The following is a 21,125-nucleotide window of genomic DNA, read 5'->3' as shown; positions in this document are numbered from 1 at the left end:
CTGCCTCTCAGGAACAGTTCAGACCTGGAAAACACCTCCTAGCTCCGCTCAGCATCCTCTGGCAAATTCCTCTGGCCGCCATCTTGATCTCCTTTAACCAAAGCAACCCAGCCACTCTGTGGCCCAAGCCAATGGCAAAGCAAAGAAAGAGCAAGATAATCATGCCATGAATTACAGTAGATCTCAACAGGCAAACCCAAACTGGTTTAGGGTCTACATTCACCTGCTAGGGTGGAATAGCCTGGCATATTAACTGACCATTGGAAGGAGTCTCCCAATGCATCTCGGAAAATCACAGGTGAAGATAGCTGTGTGGATCCATGATGGAAATGCAATTGCTTAGGCTGAGCTACTCTGCCCATGAAAACAGATATGCCCCAAATGTCATCACATAAAACAGAGTGGAGAATGCTCTTCAGTGCAATCAGGTGGCCTGTCCCCTATCCTCCCTGAGGTTTTAGGGGTGGATAGGAGTGGTGGATGCTGTGGAGAAACCTTTTAATCCTCTTTCTTCCCACTTCAATTTCCTATCACAGCCAGTTCGCTCTGAGAACAAGTGAAGTGAGCAAGCCAGTTTTCTAAGACAGAGTCCTTCTGGTCTGACTGTCTTCAAGAGGGCAATGGGAATTCATACTGAGTGGCGAGTTTCCTTTGAATCACCTTCTTCACGGAGGTGTGCAAGGGATCCAGCAGGAACACATCACATCACAGGCTCCCAGGGCAGCCCGCAGAGTGTGGGGAGGGTTCCAGCCAGGCTTCCGGCTGCCTTCCACTCCCCTCCATGCTTGTTTAAGCACCCAAGTCAGAAGGAGCTGTTCAGGATCTGATTCCTTAAATTACATGTAGGAACACAGTGGCAATAACAGTAGAACAAATATTATTTATACTCTTGTAGCCAAAGTGAAAGTTTTTCATCACCACAAACATTTTCTAAAGCCCAAAATTTCACTGCTGAAAGAACCCGTCAGAGGAATTACTCAGTAAGCCAAGTTCCAGTTTGCAAGAAGCAGAGAAGCATTTGACGTCGGTTTTCAAGGCATAAACTTGGTTATGATATAAAGTGGCTAAAACGTGACAGAATTGTTCCAACCAGAGCTCTAGGTGAGCTGTGTTTCCAGAACTTTTACCTGTAGGTATGACCACAGCTGCTGACACTAGCAGGTCCAGCTGTTTGGACCCTGAGCATCCCCAACCCCTGCTGTCAGGCCACAGCCAAGTCAACAAAAGCAGTGGTTAAGTGAATAACCAGAACTTGGACAAGTTCTGTTAAAGCAACCCATGCGTAGAGGGTCTGAAAGATGCCTCCTCACTGTATAAACACGGCAGTCTCATTAGAAGCTTCTTCAGTCTTCCTTCTCTAGATTTTCAGAAGACACATCAAGGAAACTTGAACACACCAGGTACAGGAAGCAAAGAGAGCTTATAACAAAATGACAAAACATCCTCAAACCCTACTTTTGTGCTCCCTCCACTAGAAATCAAGGGAAGTTTGATAAGACCTCTCAGGGTGTGTGAGTTGCAATGCCACAGCTCAAAAAAGTTCTGTGAATCCGCTACCTCCTAGCAGGACCCAAACTCTGTTGCTCTCTGCACCCCCAGGCTGCCTGTCTTTCTCCTCATCCACAGTCACTTGTGCCTTAAACTCCCAGACTACACTATCCCTGGGTGCGCGCGCGCACACACACACGCACACACACACACACACACACCCATTTGCATAGGTAGAGTGTGTTCAGCCTAGTAAGGCTCGTAGCAGGAGTCACTTTCTCTGGCAAGTTTCCCAGACACCTCCCCCAAACGGAAAACCCAGACACCTCCCCCCAAACAGAAAACCCCAAACTGGGCTTCTTGAGGCTCCCACGGCCAGCTGTGTACTCCTCTGGTTTACTACCAGTCATTTATCCTGGACTGTGTCTTAATCCCAATGCTCAGGGTGTTTGTTGAACTGAACAGAACACAGCTTAGGTTTTGCTTTACAACAGAAATTTCTGTAAATCTGCTCTCCTGCCTGTGTTCTTTATGTGATGGACTGGCACCGCCACCACCCATCACTTGCCTATCTGCCACCCAACCTGTCACAAAGTTCTCCCCTTGTTTCCTCCTAACTCCTAGTTTGGGGGCTCATCATCTCTTACCTGGACTATCTCAGGGGCCTCCCACCTGCTCTTTGGGCTGAAAAGCCCACCTCCACTCCACTCACTGAGACAAAGCTCTGATCACATCACTCCATTGCTTAATGCCATCCCCCAGCTGGATCTGCCCTGGAGCAGACCTTCCCATCTGGAGCCACAGCCCACTGGGATCTGTGTAGGGAATGGGTGACAGGGATTTTGGCATCCCTTCCACTCTTGGAGCAGTTGAACTGGACCTAAGATGTCCCCAGATGTGATCTCCAGCTGCAAGCAGCCCTATTCACTACCCAAATGTTATTTCCTGAACGCACTATGACATAAAACTTCGGGAAGCACTGCCCTGAAGATGAAACCCAGGCTCCTTAGCATGACCATGGGACACTCCACACAGGTGCTTACCCTTCCCCTCAGGCCACGCTGCTTGTGGTGCAGCCACAGTAGAGAGCCGCTGGCTGCCTCAGTGCTTTGCTCTCCCTCTACCTGGAACACCCTTCCCCCTTTCCTTAGCCAGTCACACTGAATTATCCTTTAATTCAGGCGCATCTCTACATGCAGATTTCCCACATTAATGTTTTCAAAGCTGGCTTGCTCAAAATTAACCTGAAAAGAAACACAGTAAAGATGGATCTCATGCAAGTGTTCATCATTTGATTGTGTGTAACAACATAGCTCTAAAGCCCCAAAGCTCCCCTTAAAGGACTAAATGTCTGGGTTCTTAATTCAGGGTCAACATAATCACCAGCATTAGTTCTTTTCCCCCAATTATTCATCCTGGGCCACTTGAACCTTGTCATTTTTCAAATTTAAAATCCTGAGTTCTTAAAAGGCTCATATTGATACTTCAGACTTTAGAATGAGACATTTTTTTGCTTGCTCCTGAGGGTTATGTTTGCAGAAGATGGCTAATTAAAATATCTTGGTGCCTGTCCCCTAAGGCATCTCTTTCTCCCACACCAAGAGCATTCAGACTCACATCCTTGATACTTGTCAGATACAGATGAGTTTGAGTGACAAACAGTAGCAAAGTGAACAGAAACCCAGCAAGGAAAAACTCCACATGCAGCTCTTGCAACCATGAGATTGATGTGATTTGATTTATGCAAGAAAAATGTATCAACGACCTACCAATTACTTTTCTTAATTAGGGTAATGTATTCATGGGCGTTTACAACATTATTCTCTATACCTTCTTGTGTGTCTGAAATATTTCATAGTAAGAAAGAGTTTTCCAGTCAAAATGGTTTTTTCATGTTCAACAAAAGCTGGGGAAAGAGACAACCACTGGTCTTTCTCAATTTGAGGGGAGGTGCCCTTTTACAGGCTAGTAGTCATGTCACCAAGTCCAAGCTTGTACTGCTCACCACATGACAGGTCAATAAATCAAGAGACGAGTTGCTGGGGCAAAGGGATACCGACCTTATTCAGAAAGCCTGCAGACCAAGAAGATGGTGGACCAGGGTCCCAAAGAACCATCTTACCCTAGTTAGAATTCAGGCTTCTTTTATACTAAAAGGGGAAGGGGTATGGTTGGTTGGTGTAAACTTCTTGGTGTCAGAATCCTTTGTTATTGCAGCTGTCACATAGGTTTACAATGTTCCTATAAACCTTCAACAAGACAAATGTTATTCTCTGTTCTGCAAGTTTTTATCTCTGTATGAATGGAAAAGCATTATACCTTGAAAGGTCAGAGCCTTGAGAATGGAGTATCCTGTATATTTCAGGCTAGAGGCAACATTCTTAACTTGCAGCAAAAGCAATAGAATACAAAGGTTAAAGGAAAAGAAATGGATCCAATAGGGGGTCAGATTTGTTCTTCCCTATTACAGTCAGATACTCAGGAAAACAGCGAGTTTAAAGGGGTGGCTTTTCACCTGAAGAATTGGTAATTCTCAGTGTGCCACCCTTTTAACAAAAATTGCCATATTGTAAATGTCAACAATTCATTTTTCCTCCTAGTGCAAAACTTTTAGTTTAGAACTTTCAAAGCATTCTTATTTTCACAGGGAGAGGAAAAAGAACTTGCTTTTACTGAGCACAATCTACAGTCGGCCCTGCGTATCTGCACGGGTTCTACCAACCGCAGACTGAAAGTATTTGGAAATAAATTTCCAGAAGGTTTCAAAAAGCAAAAACTAGGAGTGTAAAAGGGTTTGCACACTGCATCTCAGGTTACTGTGCAAGTAATCTCACTAGTGGCGGAGTGTTTAGGTCTCCTGATCCTCAACCCTGCCCATATACTACAAAGCCTCTTTGTGTTGCAGAGAAACAAATTATGGCCCCAAATGCTTAAACAGTTGTGGACAAGGTCACAAACCACACCTGGAGCCCAAGTCTCCTACATCAAAGCCCCTTTTCCAAGTGCAGCACTGAGGCACTGGCTACCTTGGGTCCCAGATACTGAGGTTGGTTATGGCCCAAGCACAACAATGACAACCACATTCCCTGGCGTCCCAGACAATCACTGTTACACTGTGTGACTTACTCAATATTCTCAAACAGCTGGAGATGCCCCAGTAAAAAATCCAAACTAATCCTTTAGCTGTCATGAATATATGTAACAGGAACACAATGTCTTAACAAGCAATGGCACTATGCTGACTGTCAAAACTTTGGTGGTTTGCTATTATCTACTAATAACACTCTTTTACAAAAATGAGTTATTGTAGGGTATATAAAATATATCTAAATGAAGCTGAATTTGCCATAGCTTATTTGTAAAGTATAACACAACACATCTTGAAATAGAAAATGCGTTGTTTTAAATCTTAAGCCCTTAAGCCCTTTATTTACTGCAATGCAGAACATTTTATTTTTAGACATCAGTGGGTTTTGTTTTGTTGACATGTTCACTTATTCAACTGAAAACCAAAGTCAGGAAAATCACATGGTGACCAGTAGTAAGAGCAAGCACGTAGACCATTCTTTGTACTGATGTTAAATCAACCGATCAGTAAAGCCTTTCTTTCTGTCTAATACTTAGGACAAATTCGCTGTTGCCAAAGAGTGTTGGTCTAGGAATCCTCTAGAAATAAAGGCTTTCATTTCATACATGGAATAGTCACAAAATGGAGATAACTTACTTTAACTCATTGGATTTGCTCATCCTAAATTGCTGTGAGATTCAGAGAAATGGATATTTTGTCATATGTTGTGCGACAGTTTCTTCAAATACCTACTCATCCTCAATGAAACTAACAAGTCATCCAGACACGCCAACATCTCAATGTGGGACACAGAGGTGGACATATCCATCATACACACATGTAAAATTAGGAGACTCAAGGAATATGCAAAGATGGCAAGAAATTATTTGATTCTTTGGTTATGCTCTAGTGACAAATATATATTTCTTGGCAACCAGCCAATCAGTTTTGGAAATAATATCGGACCATGACCCAATAAAGTCTAACAGCCTACGCCTTGCTTTCCGTGCACCATTAGAGCCTGTCGCCAATCACTAGCCATATTTCTCAGGCATACCTTCCCTTCTTTGGAAGCATGAAATGCCCCTAGATAAATTTGCCATTCTCCAGAAAAACACACTTCCCATTCAACTGCAAATCCGATTCAAATCAAAAATTAATTCAGGCAGGCAATTTAGATTTCTTAGAAAACTTCTTAAAAATGGCAAATGTATGTGATGGTAAAGCCATCCAATATGTCTGCATGCTGCCTTATTAAATTAAAAACACCTGGTTTATTTATACAATGAATTCAATGGCTTACAGATTAGGACCCTGGAAACAATACATGTCTTATAGCAAAAAATATACATATAATAATCCACCTATAGTTTATATAAATGATGAAGTGTTTCTGAATATATCTATATATCTATATATGTACACATATATACTCTGTGTGTGTATTTGCAGAATCAGCACACAAATATCGCAGTCTTTCATTGGCTCTTCCACTTCAGTGTCAAGAACACCAGGTTCAAAGTCTGAAGGAGCGGAACAAAGGTCACCGCTGAGGACAAAGGACTGGCTTGATGCACCTTCCTTTGTGAAGGACCAAGTTTGCTGGACAGTGACAACCAGCAACACACGGCTTATTGCAGGGACCGATCTCATTCCAGTTGTCACAAGTCTTGGCACATCCCGGGCCACAGGTATCATACACGGCACCGTGCTTACACTGGGTGGCTGAAAAAGAGGGGGTGATGTAGGTGAGATGTGGGGAAACCATTAGAGCCAGGTTAATTCACCCTTAGCCCCATGCCATTCCCGAAGGCTCACGTCACTCATGGCACTGGTCTCCCCACAGCACAGGTGCAACTCTGCATCCTAACAAAAGAATAACAAACACCCAACACTGCCCAAACACTCTAGGAACCACCTGCACCTAGAAAAACAACATCAAAAATCCACCTGCTGGGCCAGCAAACTTCAAAATAAAATAAAATGAAAAAGCTTTATTCCCAGATTGGACAAACTATACATTAGTCAAGCTACAAGGAAATCTATAGGTTATTTAGGTACTGAGAATAGTATGAAAAGTTAACTCCAAATAGTTCTTCCAGCTATTGAGCTGCGATGAATAGAAATAATTTCTGCAACCACCTCGATATTCAAATATACAGAATTACACATACAGGGAAGAAACCTGCCAAGGGTATTGGAAATGAGTGACGTATTTTAATCTAGTGATCATGTGTTGAATTAATCAATTTGAGACAAATTGAGCAAGAGTCGGGTAGGGACCAATGAAGAAAAATTAGATGTGTGACTGGGGAGAGGGAAGTAGCTGGCTGGCTGGTCAGAGAACGTAAAAATGATGATGTAGCCAAATCATAGCAAGTCACTATCTTTGTTAACTTGGAGCTGAAATGATTTTGACAATATTCTGAGACTTCCTGAAATTCATGAATACAGTTGTCAGAAAAAAACACTGCCAACGTTCTGGAAGTTTTATGACACGTGGACTTTTCCATCTGAGTTACTTCCAATGACAATCAAAGGCGCCACCCCTCATTCTCAGGAGTAGGAATGTTGATACATGCAGGGATTTAGAACAGGGAACCAGGCTGCACAGCAGGAGGTGAGCGGCGGGCAAGTGAGCGAAGCTTCTTCTGTATTAACAGCCGCTCCCCAGCACTCGAATTACTGCCTGAGCTCCGCCTCCTGTCAGATCAGTGGTGAAATTAGATTCTCAAAGGAGCACGAACCCTACTGTGAACTGCGCATGCGAGGGATCTAGGTTGCGCGCTCCTTATGAGAATCTAGTGCCTGATGATGTGAGGTGGAGCTGAGGCGCTGATGCTAGCGCTGGGGAGCGGCTGCAAACACAGATTATCATTAGCAGAGAGGGTTGACTGCATGGAGACCATAATCAATCAATTGCTTGCAGACTCATATCAAAGCCCTATCAGTGAGTGGCAAGTGAAAACAAGCTCAGGGCTCCCACTGATTCTGCATTATGGTGAGTTGTATAATTATTTCATTAGATATTACAATGTAATAATAATAGAAAGAAAGTGCACAATAAATGTAATGTGCTTGAATCATCCCCAAACCATACCCCCTCCCCACCCCAGTCCATGGAAATATTGTATTCCACAAAACCAGTCCCTGGTGCCCAAAAGGCGGGGGACCGCTGATTTAGAAGAATCCTCTTGAAGAACAATAACAATCCAGCCTCCAGCTGCACTTGCCATTGTCTACAGTTGCTGACACACAGCTCCTAGAACGCTTGGAAATCTCCAGAGTGATGAGTGTCTTTTGTATGCTGGTAAGGACTGGTGCCTAGGGTCCCTAGATAGCTTCAGGATGGGGGTTGGTTACCAAAAAGACCAAGGCATGATTAGAGGGTTGGAACTTTTGGCCCCATTTCCCAGGGATGGGGAGAGGGATTGGATACTGAGTTAATCACGTTCAGCCAGTGATTTAATCAAGCATGCCTACATAGGGAAATTTCCATACAAAGCCCTAAATGACTAACAGACAGGTTCAGAAAACTTTGAAACTGGCAGACACATTTAGGTGCTGGGATTATGGTGTCCTCACTCCATTGGGACAGAAGCTCCTGTGCACTGGGACCCTTCTAGACCTTACTCTCTGAACCTCTTCATCTGGCTGTTCATTTGTATCCTCTATAATAAACCAGTAGGAGCAAATAAGTGTTTTCCAGAGCTCTGTGAGCAATCCTAGTAAATTATTAAGCCTGAGAGGGGAGGGGGTTGTGAGAACACCTCTCTCCCCCGACTTTGCAGCCAAGTGGAGCAGAAGTGAGGGTAACCTAGGGACTCAGTACTTGCAGCTGGCATCTGAAGTGAGGCGTCTTGTGGGACTGAGCCCTTAAACCGATGCTAACTCTGGGCAGTTAGGCTCAAAATTGAATGGAATTTTAGGACACCCAGTTGGTGTCCAGAGTGTTGGAGAATTGGTTGGTGTGAGGAAAAAAAAAAAAAACCCACACATGTGGTGTCAACTTATTGTGAGTAAAAACAGTTCGTTTCCAGGGCACTGGACTTTTCCTTATTTCCCAACATGCTACTTATCCATTTTAAAGTAGTCCATCTATGAAACTTACTTCAATTAAGTAAACCACATGTGCCACTTGTTTTCCACCTGGATCCTAACTGACACAGTGGATAAGTAAAAATTTACTACTATTCTTTAAGGCTACTTTCCCTAACGTTACCTCCACCATGTAACTCTAGTATGTTGTTTTGGCTTCTCATAATTTCATTCTATTCCTTAGGCCGCTAGGAACCTCCTGGAGCCAAGCCAAGCCTGAAGACCCTGTCCTCTGCCTTGACCTAGTGCCACTGTCCAGCTTGGTGAATGTCACCACCATTCACCCTATCTTCCCCTCTTTTAGACTCAGTTCCCAACCTTTTCTCCTGCCTCTCTTGTCTGGATAGGATGTCCCTTGACTGTATACTCAGAGCACCTGGCACCCACCTCTATCCCTGCATTTGCAACATGAAATTATAATCATCTATTTCCTTGTCCTCTCTTTCTCCAGCTAAATCTAGGCTACTTGAGGGAAGGGCCGTTTTGTTTATTTTCAGCAGTAGTGTGGTGTTTAACATGTAGAAGGGACTCAGAGAGCTGCTGTGTGATTGATGCATTGATAGATGGATGAGTGAGTGGGTGGATCAACTTAGTTCTTCTTCTTTAAATCTCTTAACTTATGCATTTCTGATAATCTTTTGACGTTTCACGGATCCCTTCCAAGTTCTCTTTTTCTCTTTTCAGTGATTAATAGAATATGCTATACATTGGACATGCCTCATAATTTGGAAACACCCTAGCCGAATATCATATTCACAACAAATAATTGTATCCATGTGTTGTTCTATTTTTATGGATCAGTGGTGTTCAAAGCTGGAAATCAGGGTCGACAGAGAACTTCCTAATGCCTGGACTCCCACCCCAGACCAATTAAATTAGAACCTCTGAAGGTAGAACCAGGTTATCAGTAACTAAAAATAATTTAAAAAATACTCCCCAGCACAGTTACTTTTAATGGGCAGCCAAGTTTGAGAACTGGTCCTGTAAACAACCCTCACAGTCATGCTTCGGTCACTGTAGAGACTCACGCCTTTTCAGCAAAGAAGAGGGCAACGAATATTGCCAAAGTGGAAGTAGGTGCACAATGGAAGCTCCTGCTGTTTCCCATCTTCCTCCACCTAAAGCTCTACTGGAGCTCTTCCCAGTCTCAGCGCACTCATCCTCTCTTCTTGATGACTCAGGACATGTGCAGGAGCACCGTAACCCACCTCCCTACTGCCTCTCCTCATCGGCACCCAGCCTCCATTTGCCATTTCTGCTTTCTGACCCGTCTCTTCCAGGAACGTGCTCTATTATTTGTCCTTTTCCACGCACGTTAATCTCCTCTGTCTCTATTGGCTCCATCCTCTAAATATTGGAAACGTTTTCAGGTCAACACTAATCTTTAGCAAAATATTCCCTCACCTATCAGACTTCTTACCTCCAGACTTCACAGAAAAGTTCACAGTCATTTTATCCAGTTCCTGTGCCATGAATTACCATTGGTGACCTACCTTCCTCACCCACCATTTTACTGCAGCAGTTCCTGCCCACATTTCCCACAATGACCATATCCACGGACATAGAGGCAGTCCCCATTCTCATATGATCTCACCACAAAACATTTAGTCTTTTTGTCCATTTTATCTTATGACACGGAAATTTCTAGGTTCTTCTGCTAACTTCTGGCAAACATCTCTCTCTTGGGCTTATGTACCTGCTCCCTGGCACTAAATGTTCAAATTGCCTCCAAGACTCTTCCCCTGACATTCTCTTCTCTTCTCTTCCCTTTCCTTCTCTTCCTCTCTCTTCCCTTCCCTCTCTTTCTCTCTTCATCAGTTACTACAGTATTAGCTCTAATTTCCAGTCAAAAAGCTCTGAAATTGATTATCATCTGTTTGGATTCTCTTCCCAAACCAATCATTTTCCAAGTCTTAATTCAAACATCACCTCCTTCGAGTAGCTACCTGGATCTCCCCCAGGATACCCTTCCCTCTTCTTCATCCAACAGCACTTTTCACATTATAGTTATGTTTACTTGTCTTAATCCCCCAATTACTGTGCAGCTGTAGTTCTTAATTGGAGATGCTCACAAGAGTCTCCTGAGGATCTTTTAAAAGATACATATTCCTCAGCCCCTTCCCTAAAGATTTTTGCTCTGTGTCTACAGTGGAGCCTTGGGTAGCTGTAGATTTTAAAGGTTCCAGGGGTCACTACAACAAGCACCCCTGGTTGAACAGAATGAACCACTGAGTCTGGGACTCCTGAGGGCAGAGTCCTTGTCTTCTACAATGCAAAGTTCTGGCACAGGGCCAGGCACAGAGGAGCAGCTTAATAAATGCCTGTGCCTGTTGGATGATGATCTCATCCTAATGATGTTCAATCCATCATCCCAGTTCCCAAGCTGGATTACATTTGGCTGGCCTTAAGTTCATGCTGCTTCCAGAATGCCTCTTTCAACTTACTTTTCCCTCCAGATACTTTGCTCCCTTTCAGATCTTACAAAGATCCCTTCTAGTATGAAAACTCAGCAGAATTTCCTCTCTCCCACCCATGTTCTTCCTTTTCCCTCCTCTCCTATAGACATGCACTCTCCCATGTCTTTTCCTCTCTCTGACCTCTCAATTCTTTCTTCTAATTCCACCACTTAATTTTCTACTGCTCCTCTGTGACATCTTACCTTTGACTACTGAACACTGAGATTTCCCTCACCATCTACAGGTAGAAATTAGAAGGTTGAAAATGAAGAACTACTAGAAAAAAAAAAAAGGATCTTTTTCATCATCTCCATTCAATTCAAATTAAGTCAACAAACATCTACGGAGTATCCACTATGTGGCAGGCATTCTCTTATGCCAGGGAATCCGATGTGAATCAGATATCATCTCTGACCTTCAGTCTCAGGAGCCTGGAGCCTTTCAACCAAATAGGTGAAGAGGACACATAAACAGATTGTTAATTAAGTGCAAGATGTACACGTTAGACAGAACAAAGAACAGTGGAGGAATAAGAGAGACATCAACTCAATGTGGAGGGTTGGGTAGGGATCCAGGAAGACTTCAGAGGATAGATCCCGCTTAGATCTTAAAAGGTGAGTAGACATTGTCAGTCAGACAATGGCAGGAAGAGTTTCCCAGGCAGAGACAGCACTGAGAGCCAAGGTGGGGGTGGGGGGTAGGGGGGTAGGGGGTAAGGGGGTGTCAGCAACAACAAGCAGCCATGACCCAATCAGAAATGGGGGGGTCCTTGTTTTGTTGGAGGAAGGGAGCATAGAATTTGAGTGGGAGAGTGGGAGGAGACAGAGGCAGAGAAATAGGCAGGGGCTGTAAGCCTTGAGGAAGAGGAGTCTTGCAAGGGTTTTAAATGGGGGGGATGACATGATTAAATTTGCCTTCAAACTGGCACAACTTTTAGAAGATCCTAGAAAGTTAATCCTGACTTGGACCTTGTTTTATTACCCTCTGTGAATCCATTTTTTTCAAACTTATAAAAGGCAAACAGTACCTTTTTACAACATAAATGATTTGCATAGGGGCATTTGAAAAGGCTTCATTTGATCAAATACATTTTTTAAAAACCAGGAAACTACCAAAGTGGTTAGGGTCAGCAGGTATTTATTCTCAAGGGGGCACATAAGCAGCTACTCTGTAATGCGTGCAAGGACCATTACACGTTACTTTCTGTGGGACCCCATAAAGGCGCCACGTGTTGACTTTATCAATACGTTCAATAAGTGTAGATCTATGCCCTCTGGAACTCACTGTCCCCATGTGCCCCTACTGTGCTGAAGGTCACAGTGCTGACCTTACCTCCTAATCCTTTACAGGATCCCTTCCCAGTCAGTCAAGGGAAAGATGAGTGTGTAAAAGTAGGGCAGAGTTGCTGCAGGGCAGGGGCCAGAATCACCTGGAGTTTGTACAATAAAACAAGGAGGAAACTGCTCACAGAACCCAGCAGACTATCTCATGTGCTGCCAGAACACACACACCACTCTGAATATCCCAGCCCCTTGCCCACTTAGAAAATGTATTCCTCAAAGTGCAGTGACAATTAGTAGTGGCACCTACAGGGAGGTTGGCAGAAAATCTACTAAGGATGGCAAAGCAAAGTAAGATGCAGGAGCGAGGTCATAGCAAAGTTACAGAGTCAGAAGGTACCAAGTAACAAGTATCAATGATAAGGAACAACAAGTGAATAGAAATTGGAAAGATGTACAGAACAAATATTTCCATAAATTAGTGGATGCTCACATAAACATATATTCATAGGTATATATATTTTTCTACAGTGCACTTGCTTATTTGTGTTCTCATAATAATTAAGAACAGTGGCTATAATGCTAATTGACCTAGGTTTGATTCCTAGCTTTCTTAGTTTCCACCTCTGTGATTTTTAGCAAATTACTGAAATAGTATAAGCCTTAATGTCCTTTACAGTAAAATGTGGGTAACAGAATGTTAACATATACATGAGAGTGGGGATTAAATAAGATAAAACGTAACACAAAGTTCTAGTATAGTCCTTGGGGCAAAGGAGGTGCTTAGAAAATAGTACACATTAATATAAATGGTCGTTAATGAAGCTTTTAGAGACCTTCTCAATAGCCCTCTGCAGGTTGTATTGTATTTAGTAATCCCTGCACTAAACTAGAGTTTCATTAGTCTTCCTTGCCACAGCTAGTGGGCATACACTTCATATGTCATGCTAGTGGTAAAATCCAACCTAGCCTGGGAGGTGTCACTTGTTCATTCAGAGTTTCTTGCCTGGCTGGCTTCTTATTTGTTCAACTTCCAAGCATTTTACCCTGGAAAATTTCTCTTCTCAGTATTAAGTGGCCTTAAGTGCTGTCCTAAGTCAAAAGATCTGGGAACTAAAAATTAGTAAAGAGTATTCTTACAGTCTTCAATATTCCAGATGACTCAGAAATGAATGTACTGAGAGATGCTGCATATCTCCATAAATACCAACTATCAATTTGTGGAAGGTGTGTGTGTGTGTGTGTGTGTGTGTGTGTGCGTGTGCGTGTGTGTGTGTGTGTGTAAAAGGTTCCTTCCCCTGCAATCAAACATTGACAGAGGTATACTTCACTCAGATGGTTCTGCTAATTTTAAGTGGTAAATGGAACCTTTCAGAAGCCGTATTCCTTTTCCATTAGAAAACTAATTTTAGCTGCTGAGATTCAGTCCCTGAACTCAGGATCCTGGAGGGGGGAAAGTGCAGTCCTCAAACGCATTGGGTGCACTGAACTGGTGTTAAATACAGCCTGGCATCAGGAAGAGAGGCTTCACATGTTCTGTATCTGATATGATCCTCATCACGGCACCATACCTAATAAAATTAATAAAGTTCTGCTGAGCCCCACATTACACCAGCATGAATGGCTGGGGCTTGAGTCCATATATTTTATTCATTTCAAAGCAGAGAAAAGGAGACGGGCATATTCAAGGTGTGGTGCAAGGGCCCTGTCTCTCAAAACCCTGCCCTTCCTCTACTACCCCACACTGAGGCACTAGGTGGGAGGTAAGCCAGTTAGTCTCACCTTTCAGGAGCCTCAGCCATACCTTAATATGAGTTATTTTTATCAACTCAATCCTCCTCTGGGAAGACAGCAATGATAGAGAGGCACTCTTGCCGTGGAAAGGGAATTCAGACATAAAGATTGGACTTGGGCTTGCAGAGGAGAGAGCAAAACCAAAAGGGAAGTTCACAAGTAGATAAAAGGGTCTGAGAGCTTTTTAAGGACATGGATTAGTGACTGCGTCAAGGGGTGGCTTGAGGAAGCTTTAGTAACCCCCAAAACGCTCCTTGTCCTACTCCCCCAGAGCCACCCAAACAAGCATACAAATTAACGGCGGTTTCAACTCTGGCTGCAGGTCAGAATCTCCTGAGAGGTTTCAAATGATGCACAAGGCCAATTAAAGTAGGATATCTCGGCAAGGGGCCCGGGCATAGTTTTCTGGTTTATCTTTTAAGCTCCCAGAGTGACTCCAATGTCCAGCCAGACTGAGACCCACTGTCTAAGTGAACACTATGTCCATGCACTGAAAATATAGACAAAGGCAATTCTTGAGCCCTCTTCCAACCGGATGACAGCTCCTGCCCTCCACCAGTGTAGACCCTCTAGAGTTAGCAGCGCCATGAACTGCCTTCTCTTCTAATAGCAGAGCTAAGGTTTCTAGGATTTCTGTAGACCTTTGCAAACCCCAGTCTCTCCCTACCAGGAAAATGTGGTCCTTTGCAGAAAAGCGTTTGCCAACCCTTGCAGTAAAAGACAAACATTTAGTCATCTCATCTTCAGGTCTAAATAAGAGCAGCAGTTACTACTGACTGAGTATCTTCTATGAGTTGAGCACCCTCCTAAGATGTTTCACATATGTATCACTAATGCTTATAACTCTGCAGAGTAGAGGTTATTGTACATTTCCAAAATATTTCTAAAATCTCTCTTCTTCCTCCAAACACTGCCTCCATCTTAATCCAAGCCACCATCATTTCGTCACCCCAAAGACTGCAATGGCCTCTTGCCTTCAATCTTGCCCTATTCAACATATTCTCTACACAGCAGCCTCTACACAGGGCGATCTTTCAAAAGCAGAAGGAGGGTTGCTTAAAGCCCGTCAGTGGCTTCCATTCTTCTTGGAATAAAAGCTAGACTCCTTCCCAAGACTTGCAGAGTCCTGCAATCCGGCTCTGGCTTCAACTCCACTCTCATCTTGTGCCCCCCTTTCCCCTGCCCCCCACACTGACTCCCTTCCAGTTTGAGAGTGGCTATCTTATTCAAATATGTTTCCTCTGCATGGATCTCTTGCCCTGAGTCCCTTGGATCCTTCAATGCTCGGCTGGAACATCATCCCCACAGAGACGCGCTCCCTCTTCTCCATCTAAGTAGCCACCGACTCCCTCCCCATTTGTTTTCTCTTGCTCTGCCCTATTTGCCCCCTCATCACCCTTACCACACTTAGCAAGTCTCTACCATGCTCAACTTACTATTTTTGTCTGGCTCTCCCACTGGGCACCTCAGTGACAGGGGCCTCACCTCGTCTCTTACAGTCACCAAAGTGCCCACAGTGCTTTGTTCAATGCCTAGTACTTAGCCACTTTGTAAGAAACATTTCTGGGATGAACAAAGAAGTCCATTTTACAGATATCAAATAAGCTAATTCACTTGCCTGAGATCAAAGAGCTAGAACGACTATTACAGCAATCTGTCTCTCAGAAGGAAAAGAATGTTCTAGTGCTTGTATAGCCATTTCTCTCTCTCTTTCAAAAAAAAAACAATCACACTTATCCTGAAGACCTTAAATGACTGTAATTGTCCCGAATCTCCTTTGCTCCACACATAACCTAAACCACAGCTGTGACTGTCCACGTGCTAAGCACATCCTGCTGGTAGCTTGAGGTTAGGAGGATTTTGCAACAGTGGAAATCCTTAAATTGTTCAAATGTGCTTGTCACAAAGCATTTCTCTTAAGTGCTTTCTATCCTGCCCAGTGGGAAGCCCCTGTGTTTTATCAAGTTGAAATCCAGCTGGGCCACTGATAAGATTTCCCTCTGGCCAAGGGAGGGTGTGACCATTCACATCATCAAGTCTCTCCTATTGCTATCCTGGGCACTGGAGTGAGTTTCTGATGTTTGGATCGGCCGGGAACTTCTCACCTGCACAGTTCTGCTGAGGCTCCCAGTGGACGCTGATGCCCTCTCTCTGGCAGGCGCGGGTATAAGCCAGGAATGACTCGCAGTAACAGTTTTTATGGGCTGGACATTCACACATATCTGTCACGCAGGACCTAAGGGACCCAATAAAAAGAAATGAACATTCAAAAATATCAAATTATCAAATGTCCTAAATGCAGCTTGGAGAAAAGGGGTGGGTGGGTGGATGTCAACACTTGATTGGACATTAAAGGTTGCTATTTTAGGTTGGAAACCTAAAAATGATATAAAAATTCTGTATGAAACCTTACTGGACACCTCTGAATAATGTGACATCAGGTTCCCTTTCTTTTAGAGCAGGACCGGCCAATAGAACTTTCCGTAATGATGGAAATATTCTATAGTCTCCACTGTCCAAAGTAGTAGCCACTAATCCTATCTAGCTATTGAGCACTTGGAATGTATCCAGTGTGACTGAAAAACCGAATTTTTTATTTGGCTTAATTTTAATTAATTTAGTTGGCAAACAATCACATATGCCTATTGGTTACCACGTTGGGAAGGCAGCTCTTAGAATATAGTCCCTATTCAAGGTGCTGCCATTTTGTGAATAGCTCTGATATATGAATAACAGGTTCTATTACAATATAACCCAAATAGTGACCAACTTGATGAGAGCATAAAATCTCATGGCTTTCTGAAGACAAACAATTAGGATTCAATTTTGCAATATCTTGGAATCTTAGTCTTTTGAGGAACACACTGAACCTCGTTCTTTAGAACATGGGGTGACAAATTCCAAACAAAGCAAAACTATCAGGCCCCTAATTAGACTGAAAGATAAAGGGGACTGAGCCAAGGTCTTTGTTGCTTAAGTTTAAATATGGAAATGATGGGCCAGGACGTAAAGAGAACTGAAATGTGTTTTAAATACAGACTAATACACTTTCAAACATGCTGACCTCGGAGGCATAATAACCACCTCACACTGGAATATGATATTACAGTTTACAAAGGACTTTCACATGCAGTCTGTCACTGAGTGCTAAATAGGATGTAGCACAGTCCCTGTTTTATAAATGAAAACTTCATTTTACAAATGAACAGATAGGCCCAAAGTCACATTAATAAGTGACAAAAGAGTGAATTAAATTACGCCTCCCGAGACTAGTGCTCTTTTTGTCATAGCATACCACTATCCTCGTCTTCATCTTCCAGCAAGTTTACTGTCTAACAATTTTGACTTAACATTTTATGCAAGATGCTCAAGACTGATAAAATTAGACTACCCTTACTTTTTCCATACCCTGTTCAGTAAAACCTCTTCCTTACAGAATCTAGTTCAAGGCTGGAAGCAGAAAAAAATATTCAAGATTACAAATAGCACCAAAGATCTCGAAAAGTGATCAGGACACGGTCATCCAATGTTACTATGTGAGCATTTCCTCTTGGTGTGAGACGTGTACATACCTGATTATAGAGAGTAACCTGCTAGCTCTGGGTAGAGCTGGTGCACTGCCTGCTCTGAACAAGAATTAAATGGCAGAAACCATATTAAAGAATCAGTAGACTCACCGTGTACCCTCAAAGTTATTACATTTCAACACTCAAGGGCACAGCCTTGGGAACTGGGAACTAAACTGGAATAAAAGAGAAATGGATCTGAAGCCTCAGGAGTGCTTCCATTTCATCCAATGAGAGATCATTTTATGCCTGGTACTTAAGACACAATAATCAGGACAGAAAAACTACTCTCTCTTCTCTCTGTAATAATCAAGGCTGTATTTCTTAATACCTTCTCCACTTGTATTACAGAAAACCTGTGAAATTGTGTTCACCAGCAAAGCCTTTCCAATATTAGACACACATGTTGTGTCTTTAAATTCATGTGGAGCCTCCGGGCTTCCAAGAAAAGCCAAATAAAGCCTGTCCTTAAAACAGCCTCTAAATGTCTGAGTGTGAACCCTCCTCAACATCGTTTCCTTTGTTGTTTCGATTTTTATTTCGGACTAACCCACACTGGTCACATTCATGTTCAGACTTCACAGCAACATTTTCATCTGTCCCAGTCCTACCCTGCAAGCCCACTTCTTCTTCACATCTGTCAAGCACCCTCTTTCCTGGCCCAGGGGTATGGGTCTCTTGCCCTTGTACTCAGCTCCCACTGACGTGACAAAATTGGGATGGCACCTCATGGGCCTGGTAAAATGATGGTACTTGTATGGAAAAGGTCTCGACAGGAGGAAATGCATCCTCTGCTTTGAAAGAATGTCTAATGCAATTCTGTAAAATTGTGTGGACAGTCAACAAACAGAATTTAACTTGTTTGCGTGAAGGGATTGCTGGCCAATGTTTTCCTTCTTTTCTCTTTATTTATCCCAGTTGTCTTATGAAGCTATTTATACAATTTAAAATAAATTATGGACAGCTAAATCCAATTCACTGAGACGGTTGAGAGAAAATGTTCTAAGCACATACTTAATAATTGCTACGTACACGTACTCTACCCCACCGACAGACTGCTCTGGGCCCTCAGACACAATCAATTATATAGCTACCCTTTAAAACTAAGGAAGATTTGGGCTTCTTCTATTACTTATTCTATTGCCACTCATGAGAAACAACATTTGAGGGAAAGACGTTTGTCAAAGTCAGCCCCTGACTTGAAATATGTCACATATTTCTAAAGGCTTGAAAGATGTGTTTTGTCATAGAAGTTAAAACTATGTCTTTTTTCACTTGTCAAGTTAATTTTTATGCAAAATTGTGCCCAGGGTTTGTGAGAGAATGGAGAAATAGTGCATACTCTGCTGGAAAAGTGTAAAACTGTTAGCTCTTATGTTGAGCACTTTGCTCTACTCAGCTTTTACATGAATTACCACATTTACTCCACACAGAATTGGATATGAGGCAGGTCGTATTACTAGCCCACCTAACAGAAAGGGAAACTGAAGCTTGGACATGTTAACAAGTTGCCCAGGGTCACATGGCTGATGACAGACCCGGATCCGCAAAACCAGGACTGAACTCAGGTCTTTCTAATCTCAACACTTATATTCAAAACACCACTAGAAGATCTTTCTAGAAAGCAATTTGGCAATACTTATAAGTAGCCCTAAGAAATGTTCTTATCCTTTGATAGGGAAATTCCACATCTAAGGAAATAGTAACGCATGTGGACAAAGACTTTATATACAGGGGTTTCATCACAATGCTGTTAAAATGAAAAAAAAAAAAAAAGAAAAGAAAAGAAAAAGAAAAAGAAATAACCTAAACTGGCTACGGTAGGGGCCTGGTTAGATACATTTAGGTGACCTCTATGATGAAATATTCTATGGCTATTACAATGATGTTTAGGAAATATATTTTAAAATGCGAGGAAATATTCAGGAAGGATTAACTGAAAAAGAGCAAAACTGTTTCAGTCTTGTGTGGTCACACACAGAAAACAAAAATAACTGAAAATAGGTATGCCCAAATATTCATAACAGTCAACTCAGAGTGGTGGCTCTTTTTATTTTCCTCCATATTTTCTACAATGAATACATATCACCTTTCTAAAAAGATTAAAATCACAGTGTATTTTTTAAACAACAAAAAGGACGACATAGGACATATTAATATTTAAATCCAAATTTAGGAACTAGAGTGAGAAAATAAAGAATGGGAGAAAAACCGAGTTTCTGTTTATAGATCTTAGTTATTAAATACTTCTCCAGCTAAAATCTTTCCAATCTGTGGATCGGGGGCCTCCTGACATAGGCTGTGATTTGATTCACTTTATGTTGTCCTCAGATTTCCACATCATTGATCTACTGATGCTGTGAACTTGACATCCAGGCGGATGGAATGGATAACAGAATAATTATGCATGCTTCTGCTGGTTACAAAGGAATTTATTAAGAGAAAATAAAAGCATCCTCGTATGCCTTTCAAATTTCAGGGAGGGCCAAAACTATTGTCATTCAATTCCTGTTTATCACACTCAATAATTCAGCATGAGGAAAATCTAATTTATGACACAGTGGAGTCGAATTTATATATGTTAATGGAAGATTATGGTCCCTTCCTTAGTCAGTATTCACTGATATCTACATTTATATTCATTTTACAGAATCAGTAGCAGAATGTTATCACTTTCAGTAGTTACTGAGATTTATGGCTTTGGCTTCTCTGCTTTCATGGCATTATTCTGTCAGTAATGTTCTGTTTGATGCTGAGTTCTTGGTCAGAAAACACAGCCACCCATTGCTCCAGAGGGAAAACACAGGTTGCACTGCAATTAAGATTTACCAGGAATGCTCTGCAGGTAAAGAGCACTGGCCTGTGCAGTCCCTTGAAAGCATACTTTCTGTCACAGGAGCTTTTAGTTCATGTATCTAGAAATGCTTTTCTGATTTACCCTCCCTGCACTTGGCATCTTTCCTGACAGCAGAGAGGTGCAGGCAGGACTCTTGCTCCGTGGGGTTTGCATAGCTGCATGGTGCAGAGATATGGAAAGAGGACGCCAAGAGCTACTGCAGGGTCCCAGGGAGCTGATGCCATGCTTGACAGCACTTTGTCACACCACCCGCCTCCCTTCTCTAACCATTTTATGTACGTGTGTCATGCATCACTCAGACCCTTTGAGGGCTTTTCCTCATAGCACCCAGCAGAGTACGAGTATCAGAACCCATCTGTGGTCCCTTCCCTCCCTGAAATACAACTTAGCACAATTTATCTGCAGGGGAGCCCTCCTTGTCGCTTTTCCCTCCCTCAAGTTACAACCACTGCCTCCTGCAAAGCTCTAAGAGAGTAGCCACTAGCCACATGAAGCTATTTAAATGGAAATTTAAGTTAA

At 42.6% G+C, this 21,125-nt stretch overlaps 1 protein-coding gene across 1 annotated transcript in view; it reads right to left on the bottom strand.

The window, feature by feature from the left end:
- Window positions 1-5,982: 5,982 nt before the first annotated feature.
- The window catches only part of BMPER (BMP binding endothelial regulator), a 253,019-nt gene continuing 237,876 nt past the window's right edge, over window positions 5,983-21,125 (bottom strand). The window contains 2 exon segments of the mRNA XM_081244842.1: window positions 5,983-6,280; window positions 16,289-16,419. Coding sequence (XP_081100968.1) covers window positions 6,099-6,280; window positions 16,289-16,419 — 313 coding nt within the window. The 3' untranslated portion in view covers window positions 5,983-6,098.

The sequence above is a fragment of the Mesoplodon bidens genome, assembly GCF_964165515.1.
Source record: "Mesoplodon bidens genome assembly, chromosome: 9".
NCBI classification, from domain to species: domain Eukaryota; kingdom Metazoa; phylum Chordata; class Mammalia; order Artiodactyla; family Ziphiidae; genus Mesoplodon; species Mesoplodon bidens.
The sequence above is the reverse complement of the archived record's forward strand: the minus strand, read 5'-3'. Positions and strand labels throughout refer to the sequence as shown.